This window comes from Salvelinus fontinalis, chromosome 40 (genome assembly GCF_029448725.1).
Source record: "Salvelinus fontinalis isolate EN_2023a chromosome 40, ASM2944872v1, whole genome shotgun sequence".
Taxonomy (NCBI): Eukaryota; Metazoa; Chordata; class Actinopteri; order Salmoniformes; family Salmonidae; genus Salvelinus; species Salvelinus fontinalis.
The window spans coordinates 24,405,968-24,431,751 of record NC_074704.1 but is presented as its reverse complement, the minus strand read 5'-3'; the positions used below and the strand labels follow the sequence as shown (position 1 = coordinate 24,431,751).

The 25,784-nt window shown below is 41.5% G+C and overlaps 1 protein-coding gene across 1 annotated transcript in view; it reads right to left on the bottom strand.

Moving 5' to 3' along the window:
- The window catches only part of LOC129839362 (nidogen-1-like), a 71,520-nt gene that overhangs the window by 2,577 nt on the left and 43,159 nt on the right, over window positions 1–25,784 (bottom strand). Inside the window, exons 10-19 of the mRNA XM_055906754.1 lie at window positions 24,836–24,964; window positions 24,350–24,493; window positions 19,181–19,309; window positions 16,332–16,568; window positions 15,722–15,888; window positions 14,632–14,758; window positions 10,444–10,615; window positions 10,016–10,173; window positions 9,074–9,197; window positions 6,036–6,148 (exon numbers count right to left, since the gene is read on the bottom strand). Coding sequence (XP_055762729.1) covers window positions 6,036–6,148; window positions 9,074–9,197; window positions 10,016–10,173; window positions 10,444–10,615; window positions 14,632–14,758; window positions 15,722–15,888; window positions 16,332–16,568; window positions 19,181–19,309; window positions 24,350–24,493; window positions 24,836–24,964 — 1,500 coding nt within the window. The remainder of the gene's footprint in view (window positions 1–6,035; window positions 6,149–9,073; window positions 9,198–10,015; window positions 10,174–10,443; window positions 10,616–14,631; window positions 14,759–15,721; window positions 15,889–16,331; window positions 16,569–19,180; window positions 19,310–24,349; window positions 24,494–24,835; window positions 24,965–25,784) is intronic.

Genomic DNA, 25,784 nt, shown 5'->3' with positions numbered 1-25,784 from the left:
GTCTGAATGAGAATAAGAGCAAACCCCACCAAAAGCAGCAGTAGGCATATTCACAGTGCTATAACAACATACATAGCTACATACTCGTACACTAAAAAGTGTTCAATTGATAACATGTGACATTTCACACACACAAAAAAAACATTCACTGTATGCTCTGGGAGTGTTTAAGACACCCAGAGTACTTTGAAAAAGAGAGTCACAACAGATTTACACTGTTCTTGGTCATGCGGTCTTGATTAGGCAGTAATGTAACCCAGACTGAGGGCTCTATTAAAACCTCTGCAGGATCGGTGGGTCCCCATCGGGACAATTGAGCTAACATAGGCTGATGTGATTATCATGAGGTTGTAAGTAACAAGAACATTTCCCAGGACATAGACATATCTGATATTGGCAGAAAGCTTACATTCTTGTTAATCTAACTGCACTGACCAATTAAGAGTAGCTATTACAGTGAAATAATACCATGCTATTGTTTGAGAGTGCACAGTTATGAACTTGAAATGTATTAATAAACCAATTAGGCACATTTAGGCAGTCTTTATACAATCTTTTTTTACAGAAATGCAATGGTTCTTTGGATCAGCCTAAAACTTTGCACATACACTACTGCCATCTAGTGGCCAAAATATAAATTGAGCCTCGGCTGGAGTAATACATTATGGCCTTTCTCTTGCATTTCAAAAATGGTACAAAAAAAAATATTTAAAAAAAAATATTTTTTTCTTTGAATGATCTTTTACCAGATCTAATGTGATATATTCTCCTACAACAATTTAACATTTCCACAAACGTCAAAGTGTTTCCTTGAAATGGTTTCAAGAATATCCATATCCATGCTTCAGGTCCTGAGCTACAGGCAGTTAGATTTGGGTATGTCATTTTAGGTGAAAATGTAAAAAAAAAGGGTCCGATCCTTTTAAGAAAGAAATTAAATAAAAATAAAAGTATAACAAATAATAAAGGAGCAACAATAAAATAACAGTAGCGAGGCTATACACAGGGGGTTCCGGTACAATGTGCGGGGGCACCGGTTATTCTAGGTAATTGAGGTAATATGCACAGTTGAAGTCGGAAGTTTACATACACTTAGGTTTTTCCATTCCAAAAAAAATTGTAATCAAACTATAGTTCTGGCAAGTCGGTTAGGACATCTACTTTGTGCATGAGACAAGTCATTTTTCCAAAAATTGTTTACAGACAGATTATTTCACTTCACTGTATCACAATTCCAGTGGGTCCGAAGTTTACATACATTAAGTTGACTGTGCCTTTAAACAGCCTGGAAAATTCCAGAAAATGATGTCATGGCTTTAGAAACTTCTGATAGGCTAATTGACATAATTTGAGTCAATTGGAGGTGTACTTCAATCAAAAGAAATCAGCCAAGACCTCAGAAAAAAAACTGGAGACCTCCACAAGTCTGATTCATCCTTGGGAGAAATTTACAAACGCCACATTCATCTGTACAAACAATAGTACGCAAGTATAAACACCATGGGACCATGCAGCCGTCATACCACTCAGGAAGGAGACGTGTTGTGTCTCCTAGAGATGAACGTACTTTGGTGTGAAAAGTGCAAATCAATCCCTGAACAACAGCAGAGGACCTTGTGAAGATGCTGGAGGAAACATGTACAAAGGAATTTCCACAGTAAAATGAGTCCTCTATCAACATAACCTGAAAGGCCGCTCAGCAAGTAAGAAGCCACTGCTCCAAAACCGCCATAAAAAAGCCAAACTTTTTAGAGAAATGTCCTCTGGTCTAATGAAACAAAACTGTTTGGCCATAATGGCCATCATTATGTTTGGAGGAAAAAGGGGGAGGTTTGCAAGCCGAAGAACACCATCCCAACCGTGAAGCACGGGGGTGGCAGCATCATGTTGTGGGGGTGCTTTGCTGCAGGAGGGACTGGTGCACTTCACAAAATAGATGGCATCATGAGGATGGAAAATGATGTGGATATATTGACACATCTCAAGACATCAGTCAGGAAGTTAAAGCTTGGTCGCAAATGGGTCTTCCAAATGGACAATGACCCAAGCATACTTCCAAAGTTGTGGCAAAATGGCTTAAGGACAACAAAGTCAAGGTATTGGAGTGGCCATTGCAAAGCCCTGGCCTCAATCCAATAGAACATTTGTGGGCAGAACTGAAAAAGCGTGTGCGAGCAAGGAGGCCTACAAACCTGACTCAGTTACACCAGCTCTGTCAGGAGGAATGGGCCAAAATTCACCCAACTTATTGTGGGAAGCTTGTGGAAGGCTACCCGAAACATTTGACCCAAATTAAACAATTTAAAGGCAATGCTACCAAATACTAACTGAGTGTATGTAAACCTCTGACCAACTGGGAATGTGATGAAAGAAATAAGTTGAAATAAATTATTCTCTCTACTATTATTCTGACATTTCACATTTTAAAAATAAAGTGGTGACCTAAGACAGGGAATTTTTACAAGGATTAAATGTCAGGAATTGTGAAAAACTGAATATAAATGTATTTGGCTAAGGTGTATGTAAACTTCCAACTTCAACTGTATATTTCAGGTATTTATTTACAAATAATTTTGGCATTATTTTCTGATCCATTTAATAAAAAGTCACATTGTATTTTCTTGTATTGTAAATACAGCTTGCAGCTGTGCTTCCCTTCGTAGTCCGTAATAGTTTGCAAGCCCTGCCACATCCGACGAGAGTTGGAGCCGATGTAGTATGATTCAATCTTAGTCCTGTATTGACGCTTTGCCTGTTCCCTCTGGTTGCATATTGAACATGCTGGTATGAAATTAGGTAAAATGGATTGAAGTTTCTCTGCATAAAAGTCTCCGTGCACTAGGAGCGCCGCCTCTGGATGAGCATTTTCCTGTTTGCTTATGGCCCTATAAAGCTCGTTGAGTGCCGTCTAAGTGCAAGCATCGGTTTGTGGTGGTAAATAGACAGCTACGAAAAATATAGATAAACTCTTTTGGTAAATAGTGTGGTCTACAGCTTATCATAAGATACTTTACCTCAGGCAAGCAAAACCTCGAGACTTCCTTATTATTAGATTTCTTGCACCAGCTGTTGTTTACATATAGACACAGACCGCAACCCCTTGTCTTAACGGAGTCAGCTATTCTATCTTGCCGTTGGACCGAAAACCCGACAGCTGTATGTTATCCATGTCGTCATTCAGCCACGACTCGGTGAAACATAAGATATTACAGTTGTTAATGTCCCGTTGGTTTGATATCCTTGATCGGAGCTCATCCATTTTGTTATCCAATGATTGCACGTTGGCTAATAGGACTGATGGTAGACAGGGTTTACTCACTCGCCTACGAATTCTCAGAAGGCAGCCCGACCTCCGCCCCCCTTTTCTCCGTTTTTTCTTCACGCAAATTATAAGGATTTGGGCCTGTTCCCGAGAAAGCAGTATAACCTTTGCGTCGGACTCGCTAAAGAAAAAAATCGTTGTCTAGTTTGAGGTGAGTAATCGCTGTTCTGATGTCCAGAAGTTATTTTCAGTCATAAGAGACGGTAGCATTATGTACAAAATAAGTCAAAAATAAGTTACAAACATTGTGAAAAAACAAACAAATTGCAAAGTTGGTTAGGAGCACGTAAAACCGCAGCCATCCCCTCCGGCGCCATTATGATTAATGTGTGTGTATGTGTATGTTTGCGTTGTGTATGTGTGCGTATATAGTGTTTAAATGTGTGAGGGATTTGTGTGGGAGTGACAGTGTAGTGTGTGTGATTGAGTGTGTATATGGTGTGTATATATAGTCTAGCAAGTGTACGTAGGGTCAGTGTAAGATAGTCAGTGCAAATAGTTTGGGTTCCATTAATGAACTATTTAGCTGAAGCGTTACAGATTGCGCGCTTGAAATTAAAGGTAATTTCCAATTGAGTCACATATGGAGCGTTTACCGTGAATGCAGTCTCCGCTAAAGCTTGCCTTTAAATTTCAATCACGCTATAAATCTGAACTTCCGCGATACGGATTAAATAGAGCCCTGAGAGAGGCTTTCACAGGGCCAAGTACAGTCCAATCAAACCATTTGTACCTCTGCAATAGCTTTAATGTAAGGCAGGGACTGCTGTATGTTTAAACCTAAAACCCCTTGAATCCAAATCAAAAAAGACTGTCTTGATGAATGGTTTAAAAGCAGTTGGCTGGCGGTTCGCCATCCTAAATCCTTTAATCACACAACACCGGCCGTAATTTCACGACAATTCTGCATGTTGAATGGCCACCGTTCGTCGACACTCATTAGGCGATCTACAGCACATAGCCAACTAACTACACTATAAGTACTTCCTATACTACTCATACTGTACACAAATTAAGGCCAGAAAATAAGAACAGACCACCATGGTGGATTGGATCAGACCAGATAAATCCAGCGGGAGCACAGATGTATGAACATGGCAGACGGTGCACATTCCGCCAGACCCGAGTAATTGCATCCAGACCATGTGAGGATATATATGTAGGAAGGGGGGGGGGGAAATCGGCGGTTGCTGAGTAAAGTGAATCTCTGCATAGCCAGCTGTAACATTACAGTTATGAGACTCTCAGCTGTATCCATGTACAGCTGTGTATTTAAAGCTATGTATCCAACTTGACTAATTCTGCTTCAGTGCTATATAACTAGTCTAGAACCACAATCATTAGAGTTAGGATCAATTCCATAGAATAGAATTGACATAAATTCAGATCACATACGTATGTGTTTATTGTATAGACCTACACCAGTGGTCACTAACCAGTCGATCACCAAACATTTCTGTGGACCAGGAGATCTCTGGCGAAATTGAGTGAGCCGACTGCGTTGGCCAATTGGATAGCTCAAATCACTGTGCCTACCTACAGCTTCCACGACCCTAGCCTATGAAAGATTTCATGACTTTTAAAACCATGACCAGCGAGACTGTCAAATAATACAGCAAAGAGAGGCTGTTTTTATGAGTGAGTTCACGTCTCAGTTTTATTCAGCACCGTTAACACCGTTTTTTTTCGACACTATTACGAAACATAAAACGTGCTTCTCTCTACTTCCACTCGCACTGTAGCTGCAATGAATGAGTAGCCAGGTGTATCGATAGCCCTGCGTTGTTATTGCTATTAGCAGCTTGTCGTGTCTGTTTTAATATCAAGGAATATTTCACTTTCTCGGGTCATTGGAAAAACATTAACTTGTGCCTGAGGCAGATGCAGTGCGACTCGAGTTTCGCCATCAGGTGGAAAACTGTGTCACGTCTCTCTGGTCAGCCTCATCAGAGGACAGGAAGGACCATGAGAGGCAGACCCTCTGCTGAGGCTAATGCCGTGTTCAAAACAATTGGGAACTCGGAAGTCTCAGCCTTCCGACTTCAGTGCGTTCAAGACAAATGGCAAATCTGGAAAAAAAACAAGATCCGACTGAACATTTTTTTATTTGACCCGCCATCCAACTCGGAAACTCTGGTCTCTTTCTAGATCTCCGACTTTCCGACCTGATGTTCACGGAAGTCATAATTTGACCTTGTTTTTTCAGAGTTACCAGTCTTGAAAGCATTATGACCATCAGATGCAGGTACCTACAATCAGTACAGTCAAATAAAAAAGCTAATTATTTACATTTATGCTCAGCTGTGCCTTGCAAGCGCTACACCAACTGATCTATTTTATTATCAAAGCTCGAGTTTTGAAATATAATATGGTCTGAGAATAACAATATTGACAGGCCAGGCATATAGCCAATATGCTGGGATAATGTATTAGGACTACTGCACAAACCTCATTCCTATAGAACTGTTTTTATTAGGTTAATGTTATATTTTTTAAGTCATGTTTAAAAAAAATCTGAGTGGTGGATCTCAGCTTGCTTTTGACTACGAAAGTGATCTTGACTCAGTCTAGGTCAGTGGTCACCAACCTTTTCTATCTCCAAATGGCAGCATATTCCTTATATAGTGTACTTATTTTGACCAGAGCCTATAGGGTGCCATGTGGGATGCAAACCAAGGCTATTGAGAGAGTGAGGAAGTGTGAGGAGGCTTACCTTGTGGGCATTGAGTTGGGGCCGTGGCAATGCCGTACACTCGCGAACGCTTCTGTGGCAGAAACTCGTCCGTCTCTCTGTCCGTTGTGCGGTCCACGGCTACCACCGCCTCCCTGGCAACAGCAAACGACATTATCAGAACATTTTCTACACATTCGCTGGGCCCCCTCGAGACCACACGCCAACGTTTGAGCCATGTCCAGTGCTATAAAATACTTAAGTAATAATACTTTAAAGCTGTACATTTTGGGGGGTATCTGTACAATACTTTACTAATCATATTTTTGACAACTTTTACTTCACTACATTCCTAAAGAAAATGATCTACTTTTTACCTCCCTGACACCCAAAAATACTTGTTACTTTTGAATGGTTAGCAGGACAGAAAAGTGGTCCAATTCACACACTTATCGAGAGAACATCCCTGGTCATCTCTACTGCCTCTGATCTGGCAGACTCACTAAACACAAATGCTTAGTTTGTAAATGCTGTCTGAGTGTTTGAGTGTTCCCCTGGCAATCTGTAAAGAAAAAAGAAAATGGTGCTGTCTAGTTTGCTTAATATAATGAATTTAAAATAATTTATACTTCTACTTTTCCTTTTGATACTTATGTATAATTAAAACCAAATACTTTTAGATTTTTACTTAAGTAGTATTTTACTGGCCAACTCACTTTTACTTGACTCATTTTCTATTAATAAATCCTCTTAAGGATCAATTTTTGCCTAAAATTACATACCCAAATCTAACTGCCTGTAGCTCAGGCCCTGAAGCAAGGATATGCATATTCTTGCTACCATTTGAAAGGAAACCCTTTGAAGTTTGTGGAAATGTGATAGGGATGTAGGATAATATAACACAATAGATCTGGTAAAAAATAATGTGCCTAATTTGTTTATTAATAACTTTTAATGTTCAAAATTAGGCACTCTCTTCAAACAAAATCATGATATTCTTCCACTGTAATAGCTACTGTAAATTGGACAGTGCATTTAGATTAACAAGAATTTAAGCTTTCTGCCAATATCAGATATGTCTATGTCCTGGGAAATTTTCTTGTTACTTACAACCTCATGCTAATCGCATTAGCCTACGTTACCGATCCCGAATAAGTTTTAAGGTATATTTACTTTTACTCAAGTATGACAATTGTGTACTTTTTTCACCACTGGTGTCATGACGTTGGCCTGGGGGTAGGTTTATGACAGTCATAAATACCTCTTTCCCCCCTCCCCCGTTCCTCTCCCTAGTCTACTGATGTGACATTAGAAAGCCCCTTTGGTTAACATAGAGATTCTGGGAACATCAGAAGTTGGGGGGAAATGAACTATATTCTGGTAATCCGACCAACTGAACATATGCGGTGGTACTTAAGGTATATTGTGTCAGTTCGGTTGCCCTCTGACACATTCTCATCAATGATAGAATGACATAAACTCTACTGTGGAAAGTCTAAACCTCAGAGGTATCTGATTCACATGGAATTGTTGTTTAATTGAAATGTTTGAATATTAAATTATTTGTGAAGAGATTAAATGTAATTTTAGCTTCCAAATGAGAGATTTGGGTTTTCATAAGTTTGGGCCTCTGCTCAACCAGGGGCCCGCCCCTGTGAAGAGACATGGGTTACAAACTTTTCAGACACACCCCTCTCCCTCCACTATATAAAGCCATTGACAAAAATATAACTTTCTGTTCCGGGTACATTAGGATGACGATCCGATGTCAGAATGGTTCAGATAATAACTACAGAACTAAGTCAACATCAGCATGAACTTTGGTTGTGAATGGTATGAACTTTGAACTCGTATTCACTACAGAAGTGATACCTCCTAGCCGTTGAGTTAGCAACAGCTGCTACAAACGCAGGTTAGGAAGGACAGTCAGAGTATCCCGTCTACTACACACCGACGTTACTACGACAGTGACCACCAGAGACATTCTTCAAAGGACAGAGGACTCGGTTTGGCAACCCAGTCTTCCATCTACCACCAACCTACTGAAGCGCAGCTCAGAGTAAATATTTATTGCATTTTCCTTTTCCAAATGGGCGGTAATTTAGAAGCAATTTAGAAGCATAGCAATTAATCTAGCATAGCCAAAGACACGACACTGGTCACATCAAATAAACATATTGCATTAAACAAATGTGGACATTTATGAGATAGTCACGTTTTTAAATAAATAGTACTCTTTCAAATGGCTATGAAGAAAGAGAGCATACACCTCATACTACTTTGAAGTCTACTACCATTCTAATGAAGGCTCTTACTCTATTGACTGCCGTGAAAAAAATACATTCTACATGACAAGAATCCTTTCTATCATTCATTGCCAAGGGTTTTGATTTATTTTCATGAATCTTTTGAAAATGGGCAATATATTGACCTGGTATATACAAATCTGAGCATTTTAAGTAATGGGAAATGGATGCATGCTCATGAAATAGGTGTATATGAATGAATGAATGAATGAATTAAACAAATCAAATTGTATTCGTCATGTACACAGCTTACAGCAGGTATGGAAGGTTATTATTACACATCATTAAATATCTTTAGGCAAAAATTACAGACAGTAGCCGACAATTAGCAAATTAGAACTCAAATTATTGACATGGAATTTATTTTTATATGATTTAAATATATAGGGATTTGAAGCCTATAGTTCTAGACCTACTGTATTTCTATTTTAATGCAGTCATCATGTTTTAATTTGAAGCACCTTCACTTGTTTGTAACAATTGCAAAGACATTGGCGACTTTGTATTTCTGTTCAACTTCATTCTGCAGTTATCGTCAGTCACAGAGAGAGAGATAGGCCTAAAAATCTTGATTCTATGTATAGCAGAGATTATATGTGTATAGTAGGATAATCTACAGAAGGGCAGTCTGTAAATAACAACCATTTTCAAGAGCAACTTTAGTAAGAATAGTTTTGGGAAACAGCTTGGAGATTTAACGATGCTCCTACCAAGGTTCAAACGATGAACTTAGCCTTAAGATGCTTTTGGGAAACCGGTCCCAGGTGATCATACCTTCTCCAATCAGTGTAGTAAAGGTTCCTCCCATGGGATACGATGGCGAAAGGATACTGAATCCCCTCCACAATAGTCCTACGGTTCCTACCATCGGGGTCCATACACTGTACCTTACGAGTACCTGTAAAGTTTTTTTTTTAAACACATACAGCAGTCAAACCAACATCCCTGCTGTTAGCACCAGTTGTGTAAAGTACCTAAGTAAAAAATACTTTAAAAAGTACGACTTAAGTCGTTTTTTGGGGTATCTGTACTTTACTATTTACATTTTTGACAACTTTTACTTTTACTTCACTACATTCCTAAAGAAAATAATGTACTTTCTACTCCATACATTTTCCCTGCCACCCGAAAGTACTCGTTACATTTTGAATGCTTAGCACAGGAAAATGGTCCAATATATGCAAGAAAACATCCCTGGTCGTCCCTTATGCCTCTGATCTGGCGGACTCACTAAACACACATGCTTCATTGGTAAATTATGTCTGAGTGTTGGCTATCCATAAATAAAATAAAAAATAATATAGGCAGTCTGGTTTGCTTAATATAAGGAATTTGAAATTATTTATACTTTTACTTTTTTTACTCAAGTACTATTTTACTGGGTGACTTTCACTTTTACTTGAGTCATTTTCTATTAAGGTATCCTTACTTTTACTCAAGTATGACAATACAGTACTTTATCCACCACTGGCTAGCACCATGCTCCAACGAACTGAGTCATCTGAACTGTCTCAGTACAGTGGGATTTTCCCATGGATTGCTACATAGCATGTTTAGCTCACAATATCAATAGTGTTAGCATGTTTAGTGTAGCATCTTTACCTGCATCAATAGGGTTAGCATGTTTAGCACACCTTCTTAACAACATCAATAGTGTAAGCATGTTTAACATAGCTTTTTACAGATAGTGTCTGCATGTTTAGCGTAGCCTCTTACCAGCGTCGGCCCAGCACAGTTGCTGGCTCTCAGGGTCGTATGTCAGGCCGTTGGGCAGCCCCAGGTCGTCCTTAACCAAGACTGTCCTGTCGGTTCCGTCCATGTTGGACATCTCGATCTTGGGCCCGTCTCTGTTCCAGTCTGCCCAGTAGAGTCGTCTGGACAACAAGCCAGAGAAAACATGTTCCTGTCACGATGCTTAGAACCAACAGCTTTAAAAGGAACACAGCACCAGTGATTTGTGTTGTCAAACCTACCTACATGCTATCTAAACCATGAAAAGACTAACCTGACAGATTCGCTAGCAAAATCATTCCAGGCCTTAGCGGTTAAGGACAATATATCTTCAGCACAAAGAACTAACTGCTTATTTAATCACAAATTTGCATCAAAGGAATCAAAGTCAGACATTGTCCAAAGACACGTACCCATAGGAGGGGTCAGCGACGATGGGCCGGGGGTTGACCAGGTCGGTGTCGAAGAGAACACGGCGCTGGCTTCCGTCCAGTTTGGCCACCTCAATCCTGTCCTTCATGGAGTCCGTCCAGAACATTAGCCGGGCCAGATGGTCGATAGCCAAACCCTCTGGGCTCTCCAGGTCTAAGGAAGAGAAAAGGAGGATATCATTACGCCTAGTTCAGACAGAAACTACAGATTTTCTATGAGGGTCATCAGGGATGGAATTTAAGGATTTTGAGCACTGGCCCGCCAGCCTAATAGACCGCAATTCCTACAAGCCCGGGTCCAAAATCTGTGGGATATTTAAGAAGAAAAAAATCACTAGCCAGCAAGCTAGTTGGGCACATTTTCTACAAGCCCGATATGAAAAATACTATCCTTAGGTTAGCTTTATTTCCAGCCCTGGGAGTTATACACTACATGACCAAAAGTATGTGGACACTTCCTCGTCAAACATCTCATTCCAAAATCATGGACATTCATTTGGCGTTGGTGCCCCCTTTGCTGCTATAAAAGACTCCACTGTTCTGGGAAGGCTTTCCACTAGATTTTGGAACATTGCTTGCTTCCATTCAGCCACAAGAGCATTAGTGAGGTCGGGCACTGATGTTGGGCGATTAGAGCTGGCTCGCAGTCGGCGTTCCAATTCATCCCAAAGCGGTTCGATGGGGTTGAGGTCAGGGCTCTGTGCAGGCCAGTCAAGTTCTTCCACACCGATCTCAACAAATAATTTATGTATGGACTTTTTTTTCATCTTTATTTAACCAGGTAGGCCAGTTGGGAACAAGTTCTCATTTACAACTGTGACCTGGCCAAGATAAAGCAAAATAGTGCGACAAAAACAACAACACAGAGTTACACATAAAGAAACATACAGTCAATAACACAAAAGGAAAAAAAAGTAGAAAATTCTATGTACAGTGTGTGCAAATGTAGAAGAGTAGGGAGGTAGGTAATAAATAAGCCCTAGAGGCGAAAATAATTACAATTTAGCATTAATACTGGAGTGATAGATGTGCAGATGATGCTGTGCAAGTAGAGATACTGTGGTGCAAAAGAGCAAGAGGGTAAGTAATAATATGGGGATGAGGTAGTCGGGTGGGCTATTTACAGATTGGCTTTGTACAGGTACAGTGATCGGTAAGCTGCTCAGACAGCTGATGCTTAAAGTTAGAGAGGGAGATATAAGACTCCAGCTTCAGAGATTTTTGCAATTCGTTCCAGTCAGCAGAGAACTGTAAGGAAAGGCAGCCAAAGGAAGTGTTGGCTTTGGGGATGACCAGTGCAATATACCTGCTGGAGCGCGTGCTACGGGTGGGTGTTGCTATGGTGACCAGTGAGCTGAGATAAGGCGGGGCTTTACCTAGCAGAGACTTATAGATGACCTGGAGCCAGTGAGTTTGGTGACGAATATGTAGTGAGGGCCAGCCATCGAGAGCATATAAGGTCGCAGTGGTGGGTGGTATATGGGGCTTTGGTGATAAAACGGATGGCACTGTGATAGACTACATCCAGTTTGCAGAGTAGAGTGTGGGGGCTATTTTGTAAATGACATCGCCGAAGTCAAGGATCGGTAGGATAGTCAGTTTTACGAGGGTATGTTTGGCAGCATGAGTGAAGGAGGCTTTTGTCAGAGCTTCTAGGAGTACTGGGTGGAGGAGTCAAGCGCAGAGAGCAGGTTAGTTCAGGACGTGGATTTTTATTCCTGTTGACAGTAACAACGGTCATGCCCAAACACAACGGGCGCATGAAAATCCCAGTCCAAACACACAGGACTAAAGTGTCCAGAAAATAGCTTCCACCTAAACACCAACACCAAATAACAGAAAACAAGCCCGCACAAAAGCCGGCGGGCCTACTGCCCTTAAATAGCCTACCCACCAAACTAAACTCAAAACAGGTGCACCCAATCAGCCCAAACAAACAGAAACAAAAAGAAGGGAATCGATGGCAGCTAGTAGGCCGGTGACGACGACCGCCGAGCGCCGCCCGAACAGGAAGAGGCACCATCTTCGGCGGGATTCGTGACAGCTTTGTTGTGAAATAGGAATCTGATTTTAGATTTAATTTTGGATTGGAGATGCTTAATGTGAGTCTGGAAGGAGAGTTTACAGTCTAACCAGACACCTAGGTATTTGTAGTTGTCCACATATTCTATGTCAGAACCGTCCAGAGTCGTTATGCTAGTCGGGCGGGAGGGTGCGGGCAGTTGAAGAGCATGCACTTAGTTTTACTAGCATTTAGTTTTACTAGCACCATTCTCTGTGCATGGGGGCATTGTCATGCTGAAACAGGAAAGGGCCTTCCCCAAACTGTTGCCACAAAGTTGGAAGCACAGATTCGTCTAGCATGCCATTGTATGCTTCACTGGAACTAAGGGGCCTAACCTGAACCATGAAAAACAGCCCCAGACCATTATTCCTCCTCCACCAAACTTTACAGTTGGCACTATACTATACACTATACATTCCGTCGGACTGCCAGATGGTGAAGAATGATTCCTCACTCCAGAGAAAGCATTTTCACTGCTCCAGAGTCCAATGGCGGCGAGCTTTACACCACTCCAGCCGACGCTTGGCATTGCGCATGGTGATCTTAGGCTTGTGTGCAGCTGCTCGGCCATGGAAACCCATTTCTTGAAGGTCCTTAACGAACAGTTATTGTGCTGACGTTGCTTCCAGAGGCAGTTTGGAACTTGGTAGTGAGTGTTACATGCAATGTGCTTCAGCACTTGGCGTTCCCGTTCTGTGAGCTTGTGTGGCCTACCACTTTGCAGCTTAGCCATTGTTATTACTAGAGCTGACCGGGGCAGCTCTAGCAGGGCAGAAATTTGACTTACTTGTTGGAAAGCAGTGGTGTAAAGTACTTAAGGAAAAATAATTTTAAGTACTACTTAAGTCATTTTGGGGGGTATCTGTACTTTACTTTGTATATTTTTGACTACTTTTACTTCAGTACATTCCTTAAGAAAATATTGTACTTTTTACTCCATACATTTTCCTTGACACCCAAAAGTACTCGTTACATTTTGAATGCTTAGCAGGACAGGGAAATAGTCAAATTCACGCACTTATCAACCGAACGTCCCTGGTCATCCCTATTGCCTCTGATCTGGCGGACACAATAAACCAACGTGCTTCGTTTGTAAATTATGTCTGAATGTTGGAGTGTGCCTGTGACTTTACGTAAATTTAAAAAACAAGAAAATGGTGCCATCTGGTTTGCTCAATATAAGGAATTTGAAATTATTTATACATTTAGTTTTGATACTTAAGTATATTTTAAACCAAATACTTTAAGACTTTTACTCAAGTATAATTTTACTGGGTGACTTTTACTTTTACTTGAGTCATTTTCTATTAAGGTATCTTTACTTTTACCCAAGTATGATAGTTGGGTACTTTTTCCATCACTGTTAGAAAGGTGGCATCCTATGACGGTGCCACGTTGAAAGTCACTTAGCTCTTCAGTAATGCCATTCTACCGGCAATGTTTGTCTATGGAGATTGCATGGCTGTATGCCCGATTTTATACACCTGTCAGCAACGGGTGTGGCTGAAATAGCCAAATCCACTAATTTGAATTGGTGCCCACATACTTTTGGATAAATAGTGTACATTGAAAGACTACCAAGACAATGGATCACAATCCGTCATTTGTCCGTGTTGTTTCACACGTCAAAAGATGAAATTGATGGAACTTTTGTTTTTGTTTACACGTTGTACTATCTTTCATGAATAAGCCTTTATAACGGCTTTACATGTGTATATAAGTAAATTATGAGAAATCCATGAGAATTAAAATATGATAAATGAAAAGTTAACTATTATCGTTCTTGATGCGTTTCATGGACCAGGCTAGCTAGGTTTGAGCTGATCTCAGACCAGTGTACCGCTCACCTGTTGTGACGAGAGAGACTGTGTCTCCTCCCTCCAGACTGGCCTGAGACCTGTGTACTAAAGCGGTTGTGACGAGAGAGATGGTGTCTCCTCCCTCCAGGCTGACCTGAGACCTGTGTACTGCTCACCTGTTGTGATGAGAGAGAAGCCGTCTCATCCCTCCAGACTGATCTGAGACCTGTGTACTGCTCACCTGTTGTGATGAGAGAGATGGTGTCTCTGCCGTCCAGACTGGCCTGAGACCTGTGTACTGCTCACCTGTTGTGACAAGAGAGATGGTGTCTCCTCCCTCCAGGCTGGCCTTACTGATGGAGGGCCCTGTGATGTCCGACCAGTACACCATCTTCTCCACACAGTCGTAGGCCACAGCGATCGCCACTCTGTCCTGGGAGCAACACATAGAGACAGAGGGTTTTATTGATTTATTGATTAATGGTTTATTTAGATCGGGACCGATACAAACACATTGACACATTGAATAGACCAATTATCCAATGCACTTTGCACCATAGTATTGTGTGTAGCTGGCCTGGTACAACAACAAAAAATGTCCTTGTGTTTTCCCTTCTTAACTGTTAATTGGAAACCATTCGAGCGTCAGAATATAGGATGTATTGTTTACACCAAGAGAGCATTGCAGTAATGTTATAAATGGTTTTTATCAAGATTGTCAAACGTATGTTGCAAGCAGAACAGGAATTACTTTAGTGTTAATGTTAATATCTCGCCCCACTCATTTCAGATGGGGTTCAACCAAATTACATAAGAAATACACAATGTTACATTACATTTCAAAACGGCAGATTGCGGTTAGCCAAACAATTGAAGCATTTATGGGGAATCCCTCTGTATGTCCAGTTACATGTTCTGCCAGACCATTCCACGCTAGTGAGAAGAAAGAAGAAAAGCCTGAGGACGAGTATGGTTGGCCGACACAATCAGGAGATTGTTCAAGTGGCATTTGGGACATTCCAGAGAGTGGGTACGTGGACCCACAACACCCATCAACGCACTCTCAGTCCGGCTAAAGGAAACATCTGACATGCGAGGAAGAGATGATCAAATCCCCCTATTTTCATTCAACCTAAGACTGGGGGTCTTAGAAGACAGCTCTGGCCATCTGGTGAGCGGCCATCTTGACAAGGCGTAGTAGGCCAGGGCTTACAGAGGAGTGAGTTACTGACAGAGTGAACCACTCACTTGAGAAGAGAGTGAGTGAGTGAGTTAAAGTTTGTGAGTCAATAAGTAACTTCCCACAGTGCTTGTAGCAAGTGATGTGCAGTGCTTGACTGACTGTCTGACTGAGATAATGTGAGGTGAGTTGAGGTGCGGGAATGTGGAGCCTCACAGGCAGGTGCAGCAGGGCTTTGGCCTCCCCTTTGTTCATGCTGTATCCGTCCAGGGGGATTTGCTCGATCTTCCCGCTCTGGGCAAAGAGCAGGTGGGTCCCTGGGGCCACAGGAGAGACATCCGGCCTGGTGGTGGGTCCGATCGGAGGACCCCCCTGGTCAATACCTGTCAAGGGAGGACAACGGATCATTGTCATTTCCCACTGGGCACAGACGTCCTATCAACGTCTAGTTTTGATTTGCATATGATTGAGTTTTCAACTAACCTAAATTAAATGTGAAACCAACAAAACATTCAACCATGCCATTGAATTTAGGTTAAAAGTTACTTTACTTTAATTACTTTTTGTAAATCCAATCAGTTTTTCACGTTGATTTAATGTCATCACATATATATTTTTGGTTGAAATGACATGGAAACAATGTTAATTCAACTAGTATGTGCCCAGTGGGTTCCTAATGTATTTTTATTTAGCATGCGGGTGCAAATGTTGAGTGTAATGGAATAGACATGAGTGCTATGAGTGCATGAATATGTTGAATATGAATATTAAGGTACAAGCAAAGGATGACCAATCGCCCCCTCCATCTTTTGAGGCAGTCACTCACACAAAGGTCTTTGGCCGGGGCCAGTTCTAGTGTTCGGGATCTCCTGACCATTGCCATCCACACACCAGCACTGCCCAATGCTACCGTGGCACTGGGTAGGCTCGTAGGCACCATGCTGGTCGCAGGTAGGAACGTACTGACTGACGGCAGGGCGTGGGCGGAAGAAGGAAAACGAGCCTGTGTTGGAGGAGACCTGGATGCTTTCTCTGTCTCGCTCGCACTGCGTCTTCTCATGCTCTGGAATAAAAAAAGAAAGATGACATGAGAGAATTAATAAAAGAAATAGAGGAAATTAAGAAGATAAAAATGATCCTACATGTCTTTTAGAAAGGTTTCTAAGAAATTGCTCTTTCATTTTAAAGCGCTGTATAGCTTTGGTTTAAATATAATCTCCTTACTGTATGACATGGCACATGGCAGTTCAAAACTAAAGTTACTTGCCCACTACTAATATGGAAAACATGGAATAAGGAGAGAGCCGATGAGCATATGATTAAATGTAGAATAATTTTTGCAGTCCCGTAAATCAGACATAGGGGACACGGTGACATCTGGAATATAGTGTCTCACTGAAAGACTTACCCCCAGGGTATCTGTCCGGTTAACCACAGACCAGTCATAACAATCCCAAACAGCCGCAACATACAATCTGCGCTTTGCACAACGTCTGGCCGCAGCAATCAACAAAAGCCACCAAAAAAAGACAACTAGTCAACGATGGGAGCGGTTGTCTCTGAGGAGGCAAAGATCAAAGCAGTCTTTGTCAGACGGTCGTCAACTGTCGAGATGCGAGGAAGACAACCAGGTCAACTCTCACCGGGTCCAGACGCTACAGTGTATTCTACAAGTACAAGTTCAGACAAAGGAGGACCAAATGATGCCCCCTTTTCAGACGGGTTGTACAAATTATGACAAAACTGTAGAGGCAGAGGAGAAAAAGCTATAATTAGCGTGGTGGAGTACATACATGCAGTGGACACCTGGATTGGACTTGAACAAAGAGGTAACAGCTGAGAAAGATGCCAACTCACACACAACCCAAGGCTTCAGTACATGACATGAAAGCTGCAGCTTATAGAAACATAATGGAACACTTGAATATACATACACTACATTCCCAAACATACAGTGGTGAGTTGAATCAAAAAGAAAATGTATTGGTTGCTAAGTCAATAGGGGCAAGTTATACTTTTTTCTACTACTGCAGTTGTTGTTGTTTATTAAATGTTTCAATTCCTGGTTGTAACTCCAGGGCATCTTTACCTTTATGTTCAACGAAATTGCACTATTGAACCTGGCCAAAAGTAGTGCAATACATAGGCCATTAGGGACGCAACCCAGGAGTCTGTATTCGGGAGTGTGGAAGCATTGGCTCTATTCAAGCACATCCATGTGACATGTTCCAGGCCTTTGGCCCTAATTGCATGGAGAATGCGCAGCTATGTTGGTCTTTCTCGATGGGGATTGTACGTTATGTATCAACACCATTCCTTTATCCTCCCTACGTAACACCTGTGTGTTGTTATACCCATCCCGGCACAGAAAGGCTGCACAGTGTCAAATGTCAACCTTTAAATGTCATTCAAGGGGGGAGGGAAGAGGTTTCTAGTGTGCCTTGACCCAACAGACACTCAGTTCCGAGTGAGTTTCAGAACCCCGAAGCATACGCACACGCACACGCACTTCATCCATCCTCCCTCCCCCTAAAAGTTCCATATTTTAGCACGCAGTCTCATGGAGTCCTATATCAGTCTTATGGTTGTACACTCTGTTCCGGCCTTCGCCTCAATCCACGGTCTACCATGCTGGGAGCGTTCCATGATTAAATAACTTTCTATTTGTGCCAGGCGATGACACAACACCAACTTAGCGAACAGACCTCCATTAGTAAAATGCACTGTGTATACTGTTAAGTCCACTATGGCTTGTGTTGACGTTCAATATAAACAGTTTGTCTCTGGTATATTCTGCTTTCCTTTGATGACAAATCTGTCTCGCTCCGCCGCCTGGAATCTCCCCCTCCCCCTCCCTCTAAACCAAACTATACAGTTAGGAGCTTCACGTGTTCCAGCTGTTGGCACTAAGACAGAAGAAGTATAACTAGGGCGAATCCTAACATTTTGAGGGGAAGAAGATGACTGATGAGAGCTTGAACTGTACCCATTGAATGTACAGTATTTACATACTTCCGGACATAGCCGTATCATTCAGAGGTTCCTTCTGAATGCATGTCTCTTGACTTCCCTTTGCACATTTTGGACTACACTGCCTCTGGCTGCTGTTTAGCTTAGAAGTATCAGTAGCCTTGTCTGAGACAAAATGGCCCATAGGGTAGGAGCCTATATCCTGTTTCTGCAGCATGAGGCAGCTTAATGTACGTACACACCCTGTCCATTTCCTTAAAGGGCCAATCTACACATCACAACTTGTAAATGTCTCATGAACTTATTTCAACTGCCGTACCCCATCAGAACCTAAAATATAAGCTTATTTTACTCCAATGTTTGTAAACATTGTAATTGTAAACAACCAATGTATATCTTTAAAACGTGGGTAAAACTATCATTTTGATGTCATGGAAGGTCAGTTCTTGCATCCATAGCTCCGTCTATACATTTGAGAATGGTTACATTTCTCCAGTCCCCTCCCTGAGCTATTTACCAAAACACTGGCCGGGTGACAACTTTGTTATTGTTTGAACTGCAGATTCACCCATTTTTAGAGTCGTTGGTATGACTTGACCAGGGATCAAACTTCTGTTTGGTTCCAAATGAAGAAGAACTCCTCTTACACAACTTGGGGTTTGAAAAGGTGATTTATTTACACCAAAAAGCACAGGGGTTACCTACCCGGGGAGCCGGGAGTACACTGGAAGCCGTCGCCATGGAAACCAGGGTGGCACTGACAGGCGAAGGAGCCCTGAGAGTTATAACAGACGGCGTCCCGGTGACAGCGACCTTGCTCACACTCGTCAACGTCTGTGTGTGAAACAGCAGTCAATGAGAAACAATAGGGACACAGGTGCTAAGTTCAACTGAAAATAAGGTATCAACATATTTAAATATATAGCTGAAATATACAGTCAATAGGAATGTGAATATGAAATCCTGCAATGGAGATATACAAAAAAATACACATTCATATGTATTGGTATTGCACTACGCCTATATAAAGTATCTAAATCTGAAACATACATTCATGACATGTCACATCCTGTGTTATGTGATGGTGTTACATGGGGAAAGAAACATCATTCTTTAGATAACAGTCAATGAAACATAATAGCTGCATAACTGAAGTACTGTGTACACATTTTGAAGCTTAGCGTTTGATAGGGACAGGGAGACCATTCTTTGGATACAACTTGGATGTAACACACCCAGCTCACTACCCCAACCTCTGAAGTATATCTCCAAGGCCAACAAATGAAAAAAGGAGTTCTCCAAATCCACAAATTCTACAAGGACATATGGAAATTCCTACAGCTTTCGTTTGGTGGCGGGCCAAGTCACGTTGGACGAGGGAAAATAAGAAATACAGGGATGGATGGATGAATAAAACGCATGACCAACGAGCTCCCCAGCTGTAGGGCCGGGTTGTGTTTGCATTTCCTGCCCAGGTGCATTACAACGAGAAGGACTCAGAGGGTTCAAACTAGAGAGACCCCAGTGGAGAGTTTAGCTGATGGGTTTGTGTGTATCTGGGGGGGGGGGGGGTTCTGAGAAAAGCAAAAGACAACTTTATTTTTCATGTTGGACAGTAAAGTACACTATTCGAATATGGCCTAGTAACTAGACAAGTGCTGCAAACGCAAGTCTAGACATATCTGAAGTAACCCATGGGGAGGGGGTCCTACTCAGACAATCACAGAAGGGACATATTATTGTGGCCCTGGTGGCACAAAATAATCAAAGTTTTGACTGCACAGAGATGCTTGGGAATATGGTCACAACGGGGGATCAGTGTGTGTGTGTGTTTCAGGGAAGGGGGTGTATCTGATCTCCATCACCTAGGACGTGACAATGGTTCATCAAATCTCCCCTTTTTGTGCACAGTCTTGCAGGCCTTCTCAAACAGCTGCAACTGTATATGCGTTCGTAAATCATGTCCTTTCTTGAGTTGGGCTCAGGGACGGAACAACTGTTGAGCATCTGAGCTTATGGTTGTTTGTGGTGGAAAGGGGTTGAGTGAGTGAGTGAGTGAGTGAGTGAGTGAGTGAGTGAGTGAGTGAGTGTGTGTCCATCTGTTGCTAGGGGGTATTGATGTAAGGGACAATATAAGATTAATCACAATAATGGTTTGCTAAAATAATAATTGCTTCCCAAAAATGACATTTTTGTAATGGCAATCCTGGTTATAGGTAACTATCCTGGTTATAAGTACCAATCCTGGTTATAGGTACCAATCCTGGTTATAGGTAACAATCCTGGTTATAGGTAACAATCCTGGTTATAGGTAACACACCTAGTTATAGGTAACAATCCTGGTTTTAGGTAACACACCTAGTTATAGGTAACAATCCTGGTTATAGGTAACAATCCTGGTTATAGGTAACAATCCTGGTTATAGGTAACAATCCTGGTTATAGGTAACAATCCTGGTTATAGGTAACTATCCTGGTTTTAGGTAACAAACCTAGTTATAGGTAACAATCCTGGTTATAGGTAACAATCCTGGTTATAGGTAACAATCCTGGTTATAGGTAACAATCCTTTGCATGAACTGCCTACATTATTACGCATGTTATTTGTTAATTATGGAAATTAAAATATGCTGGATTTTTATATATATATATTTTAATAGCAATATATAATGCAAATTGAGAAATAATAAAAGCTGTCATCAAGGCAAAGGGTGGCTGCTTTGAAGAATCTCAAATATATAATATATTGTCACATATACTCCCTCTCCGGCACTTGAGGTCACCAGGCTGTCCTTATTACGCACACCTGTCACCATCATTACGTGCATCAGCACCTCATCAGACTCACCTGGACTCAATCACCTGCCTGATTACCTTCCCAATATATGTCACTCCCTTTGGTTCTTTCCCTAGGCATCATTGTTTCTGTTCCATTGTTTCATGTCTGCACGCTACTCGTGTTTCTTGTTTGATTCTATGTATTATTTCTTATTAAATTCACTCCCTAAACATGCGTACACGTTAGAGAATAGCGCCTCACCAAAGGGAAGTATTTTTTGTATTTTGTTAGTGTAGGTGACGTCGGGTCTGGTTGCCGCTACCGGAGCAACCGGGGATGCCTCAGCTGGCTCTTGATATTATTGTTGGATCTGATTTTAACAGCTAACATTTCAATGGCAATAATAAATAGATATGCCGATAGTGGACAACCTTGTTTTACTCCTCTTGACAGTTTAAAACTTTCTGAGACGTAGCCATTATTTACTCTTTTACAGCTAGGTTTACTATACATAACCTTAACCCTGTTTTATAAGAGCTTCTCCAAAATTGAAATATTCCAGGCATTTATATATAAACTCCAATCGTACTTTATCAAATGCCTCCACAAGTCTGGTTCATCCTTGAGAGCAATTTCCAAACGGCTGAAGGTACCACGTTAATCTGTACAAACAGTAGTACGCAAATATAAACACCATGGGACCACGCAGCCGTCATACCGCTCAGGAAGGAGACGCGCTCTGTCTCCTAGAGATGAATGTACTTTGGTGCGTAAAGTGCAAATCAATCCCAGAACAACAGCAAAGGACCTTGTGAAGATGCTGGAGGAAACAGGTACAAAAGAATCTATATCCACAATAAAACGAGTCCTATATCGACATAACCTGAAAGGCCGCTCAGCAAGGAAGAAGCCACTGCTCCAAAACCGTCATAAAAAAGCCAGACTACGGTTTGTAACTGTACATGGGGACAAAGATCATACTTTTTGGAGAAATGTCCTCTGGTCTGATGAAACAAAAATAGAACTGTTGGCCATTATGACCATCGATATGTTTGGAGGAAAAAGGGGGAGCACAGGGGTGGCATCATCATGTTGTGGGGGTGCTTTGCTGCAGGAGGGACTGGTGCACTTCACAAAATAGCTGACATCATGAGGGAGGAAAAATATGTGGATATATTGAAGCAACATCTCAAGACATCAGTTAGGAAGTTAAAGCTTGGTAGCAAATCGGTTTTCAAATGGACAATAACCCCAAGCATACTTCAAAAGTTGTGGCAAAATGGCTTAAGGACAACAAAGTCAAGGTATTGGAGTGGCCATCACAAAGCCCTGACCTCGGTCCCATTTGAAAATTTGTGGGCAGAACTGAAAAAGCGTCTACGAGCAAGGAGGCCTAATAAACCTGATTCAGTTACACCAGCTCTGTCAGGAGGAATGGTCCAAAATTCACCCAACTTATTGTGGGAAGCTTGTGGAAGGCTACCCGAAACGTTTCACCCACGTTAAACAATTTAAAGGCAATGCTACCAAATACTAATTGAGTGTATGTAAACTTCTGACCCACTGGGAATGTGATGAAAGAAATAAAAGCTGAAATAAATCATTCTCTCAACTATTAATCTGACATTTCACATTCTTAAAATAAAGTGGTGATCCTAACTGACCTAAAACAGGGAATTTTTACGAGGATTAAATGTCAGGAATTGTGAAAAACTCAGTTTAAATGTAGTTGGCTAAGGTGTATGTAAACTTCCGACAAAATATACGGGGGATTGGAAATGATGCAGACAATAACGTTGATGGAAGCTACAATCTATCTGCAATATTATTTACCCCCTAAAATAATTATAACAAATAAATAAAACATGTAAAAAAGGTCTAGACATATCACCTGATGACAAATAAATATTGCTGCTGTGAGTGAGTTCAGATCATTTAAGTCATTTCCTTAGTTAAGATTTTAAAAAGTGCTTCAACCTCAGAGAACACCATGCGCGCGCACGCACACACACACACAGCACGCACACACTGCACACACACACTTGTACAGCTAACCTTGTGGGGACACACAATTCAGTCCCATTCAAAATCTTACACATGCATGTTATTCAACCATTGCACCCACACTGCTCGCGGGTGTCAGTCTGTTTGGCCATGCGCTACAATAGAAATCGGTTCTATTTGTGACGCTCATCACGCTGCAAGTTGGCCTCTCCCATCTCCTCATAGGTTTTTAGGAGAATATACCCACATGGGTGATTGAAAGATGAATTTAGGTCCACACTCCGGAAGGTTGTAGTAATACTGTGAAGTTGGTTGCCAACCGCCATATTAAGTCCAAAATAATAATAAGAAGCCTGAAGGAAAGAGGAGAGATGACGAGAAACTAATTCGGTTTACCGTTTTATCTGTGGATTAATTGTCGGAATTGAGGACCTTGTGCATTTCAGGTAAAATAATAACCCAATGTTTATATCCCAGGACAAATGAGCTAGCAACAGCAAGCTAGCTAAATTGCCATAAACGTTTAATGCTTTTCGCTCCTGTCCCCAAATTAATATAATTAGTTCAGAGTTTGTTTTGATATTTCAACCTGCGTGTCCTGATCGTGTCTGGTGTGGGGGTACAAAATCAACACGCGCGCGAGTGGTTTGGTCAGCATGTAAACCTAAAACCTAATTCTAACCCTAACACTAATTCTAACCTTAACCCTAAACCGCCTAGAAATAGCATTTGACCTAAACCGCCTAGAAATAGCATTTGACCTTGCGGAGACCAACAAAATCCCCAGTAGGTAAAAAACATTTTTTTGGGACTTCTGGTTCCCATAGGAAGAGTTACACACACACACACACACACACACACACACACACACACACACACACACACACACACACACACACACACACACACACACACACACACACACACACACACACACACACACACACACACACACACACACAGAGTGCTTCTACACCTGCATTGTTTCTTGTTTGGGGTTTTAGTCAGGGTTTCTGTACAGCACTTTGATATATCAGCTGATGTAAGAAGGGCTATATAAATCATTTGATTTGATTTAAAGTGTCACCCTACCCTGGCAAGTATAACCATCACCCACAAAGCCGGACAGACAGGAGCAGATATAGGCAGACGCCCCCGTGTAGCTACAACGTGCCCTCTCTGGGATGTCGCAGTTATTGGTACCCCTCTGGCAGTGGTCTATGGGACGGTCCACTTCTACAAAGGATAGGGGGGAAAGGGAGAGGCAGATTTTAGACTTGGTGGAGACGGGAATACCCTGAATCCTTAGTTTGATTAAACTAAAACCATAAAAATGAGTAGCAAATGTGAGAAAGTTCTCAGTAGACGGTTTGATAGACTAATGAAAACAACAGATGAATAGACTGAAATAGCATAGAAACTCTTAAATTTGAGTTTAAGATTAATATATAGATGCTATGAAACAATCTGTAAAAGGTTACTGTATTTAGAGCGTGTATTAAGTTAAGCAACAGAGTTATATTGGAGGTCATCCAAAGACCAACACAGCTGCAAACACATTTTTTCAGCACTACATACCGACACAGGTCTTGCCATCGCTGGCGAACTGGAAACCGTCCATACACTCGCAGCGGAATGTTCCCGGTTGGTTGTTGCATATGGCGTGAGAACCACAGATCTCTGGCATCTCTCTGCACTCGTCAATGTCTACAAAATGAACACATTCAATTCAAACAACTTTATTTGCATCCATAAGAGCAATTCTGTTGCACCAGATGAATGTTTACTGCAAGGCATATCAACAGCCATAATAATAATGACATTATTTCATTGCATATTTGTAATAAATTATTTAACGTGATAATTTGTGTCATTTGTAGTATATGTAACAATATACTGTACATTACAGTATATTAATAATATGAATTATTAGTGATGGGGCATTTCTGATGACATTGCTTGTTTTCCTATGCTACAGTCTGTCCTAAGAGATAAGGACCGATTGTAACGGCTGTCACTCTCCTCATCCTCGGACGAGGTGAGGAGAGAAGGATCTTCAGACCAAAATGCAGCTTGAGGGAAATAAGCCATCTTTTATTTCAAAAAACGATGATGATGGCAACACGAAAACAAACACTTTAACAAACTTACAAAATAAGAAAACGACGTAGAACGAAACCTGAACATAAACTTACATAACTGAAACGAAAACTCACGAACAGGAAACAGACGACATCGAAACGAAAACGAACAGCCAAACAGTCCTGTATGGTAAATACATGCAACGACACAGGAGACAATCACCCACAAACAAACAGTGAGAACGCCCTACCTAAATATGACTCTTAATTAGAGAAAAATGCAAACCACCTGCCTCTAATCAAGAGCCATACCAGGCAACCCAAAATCAACATAGAAACAGATAACATAGACTGCCCACCCAAAACACATGCCCTGACCATAAACACATAAAAAACAACATAAAACAGGTCAGGACCGTTACAGAACCCCCCCCTCAAGGTGCGAA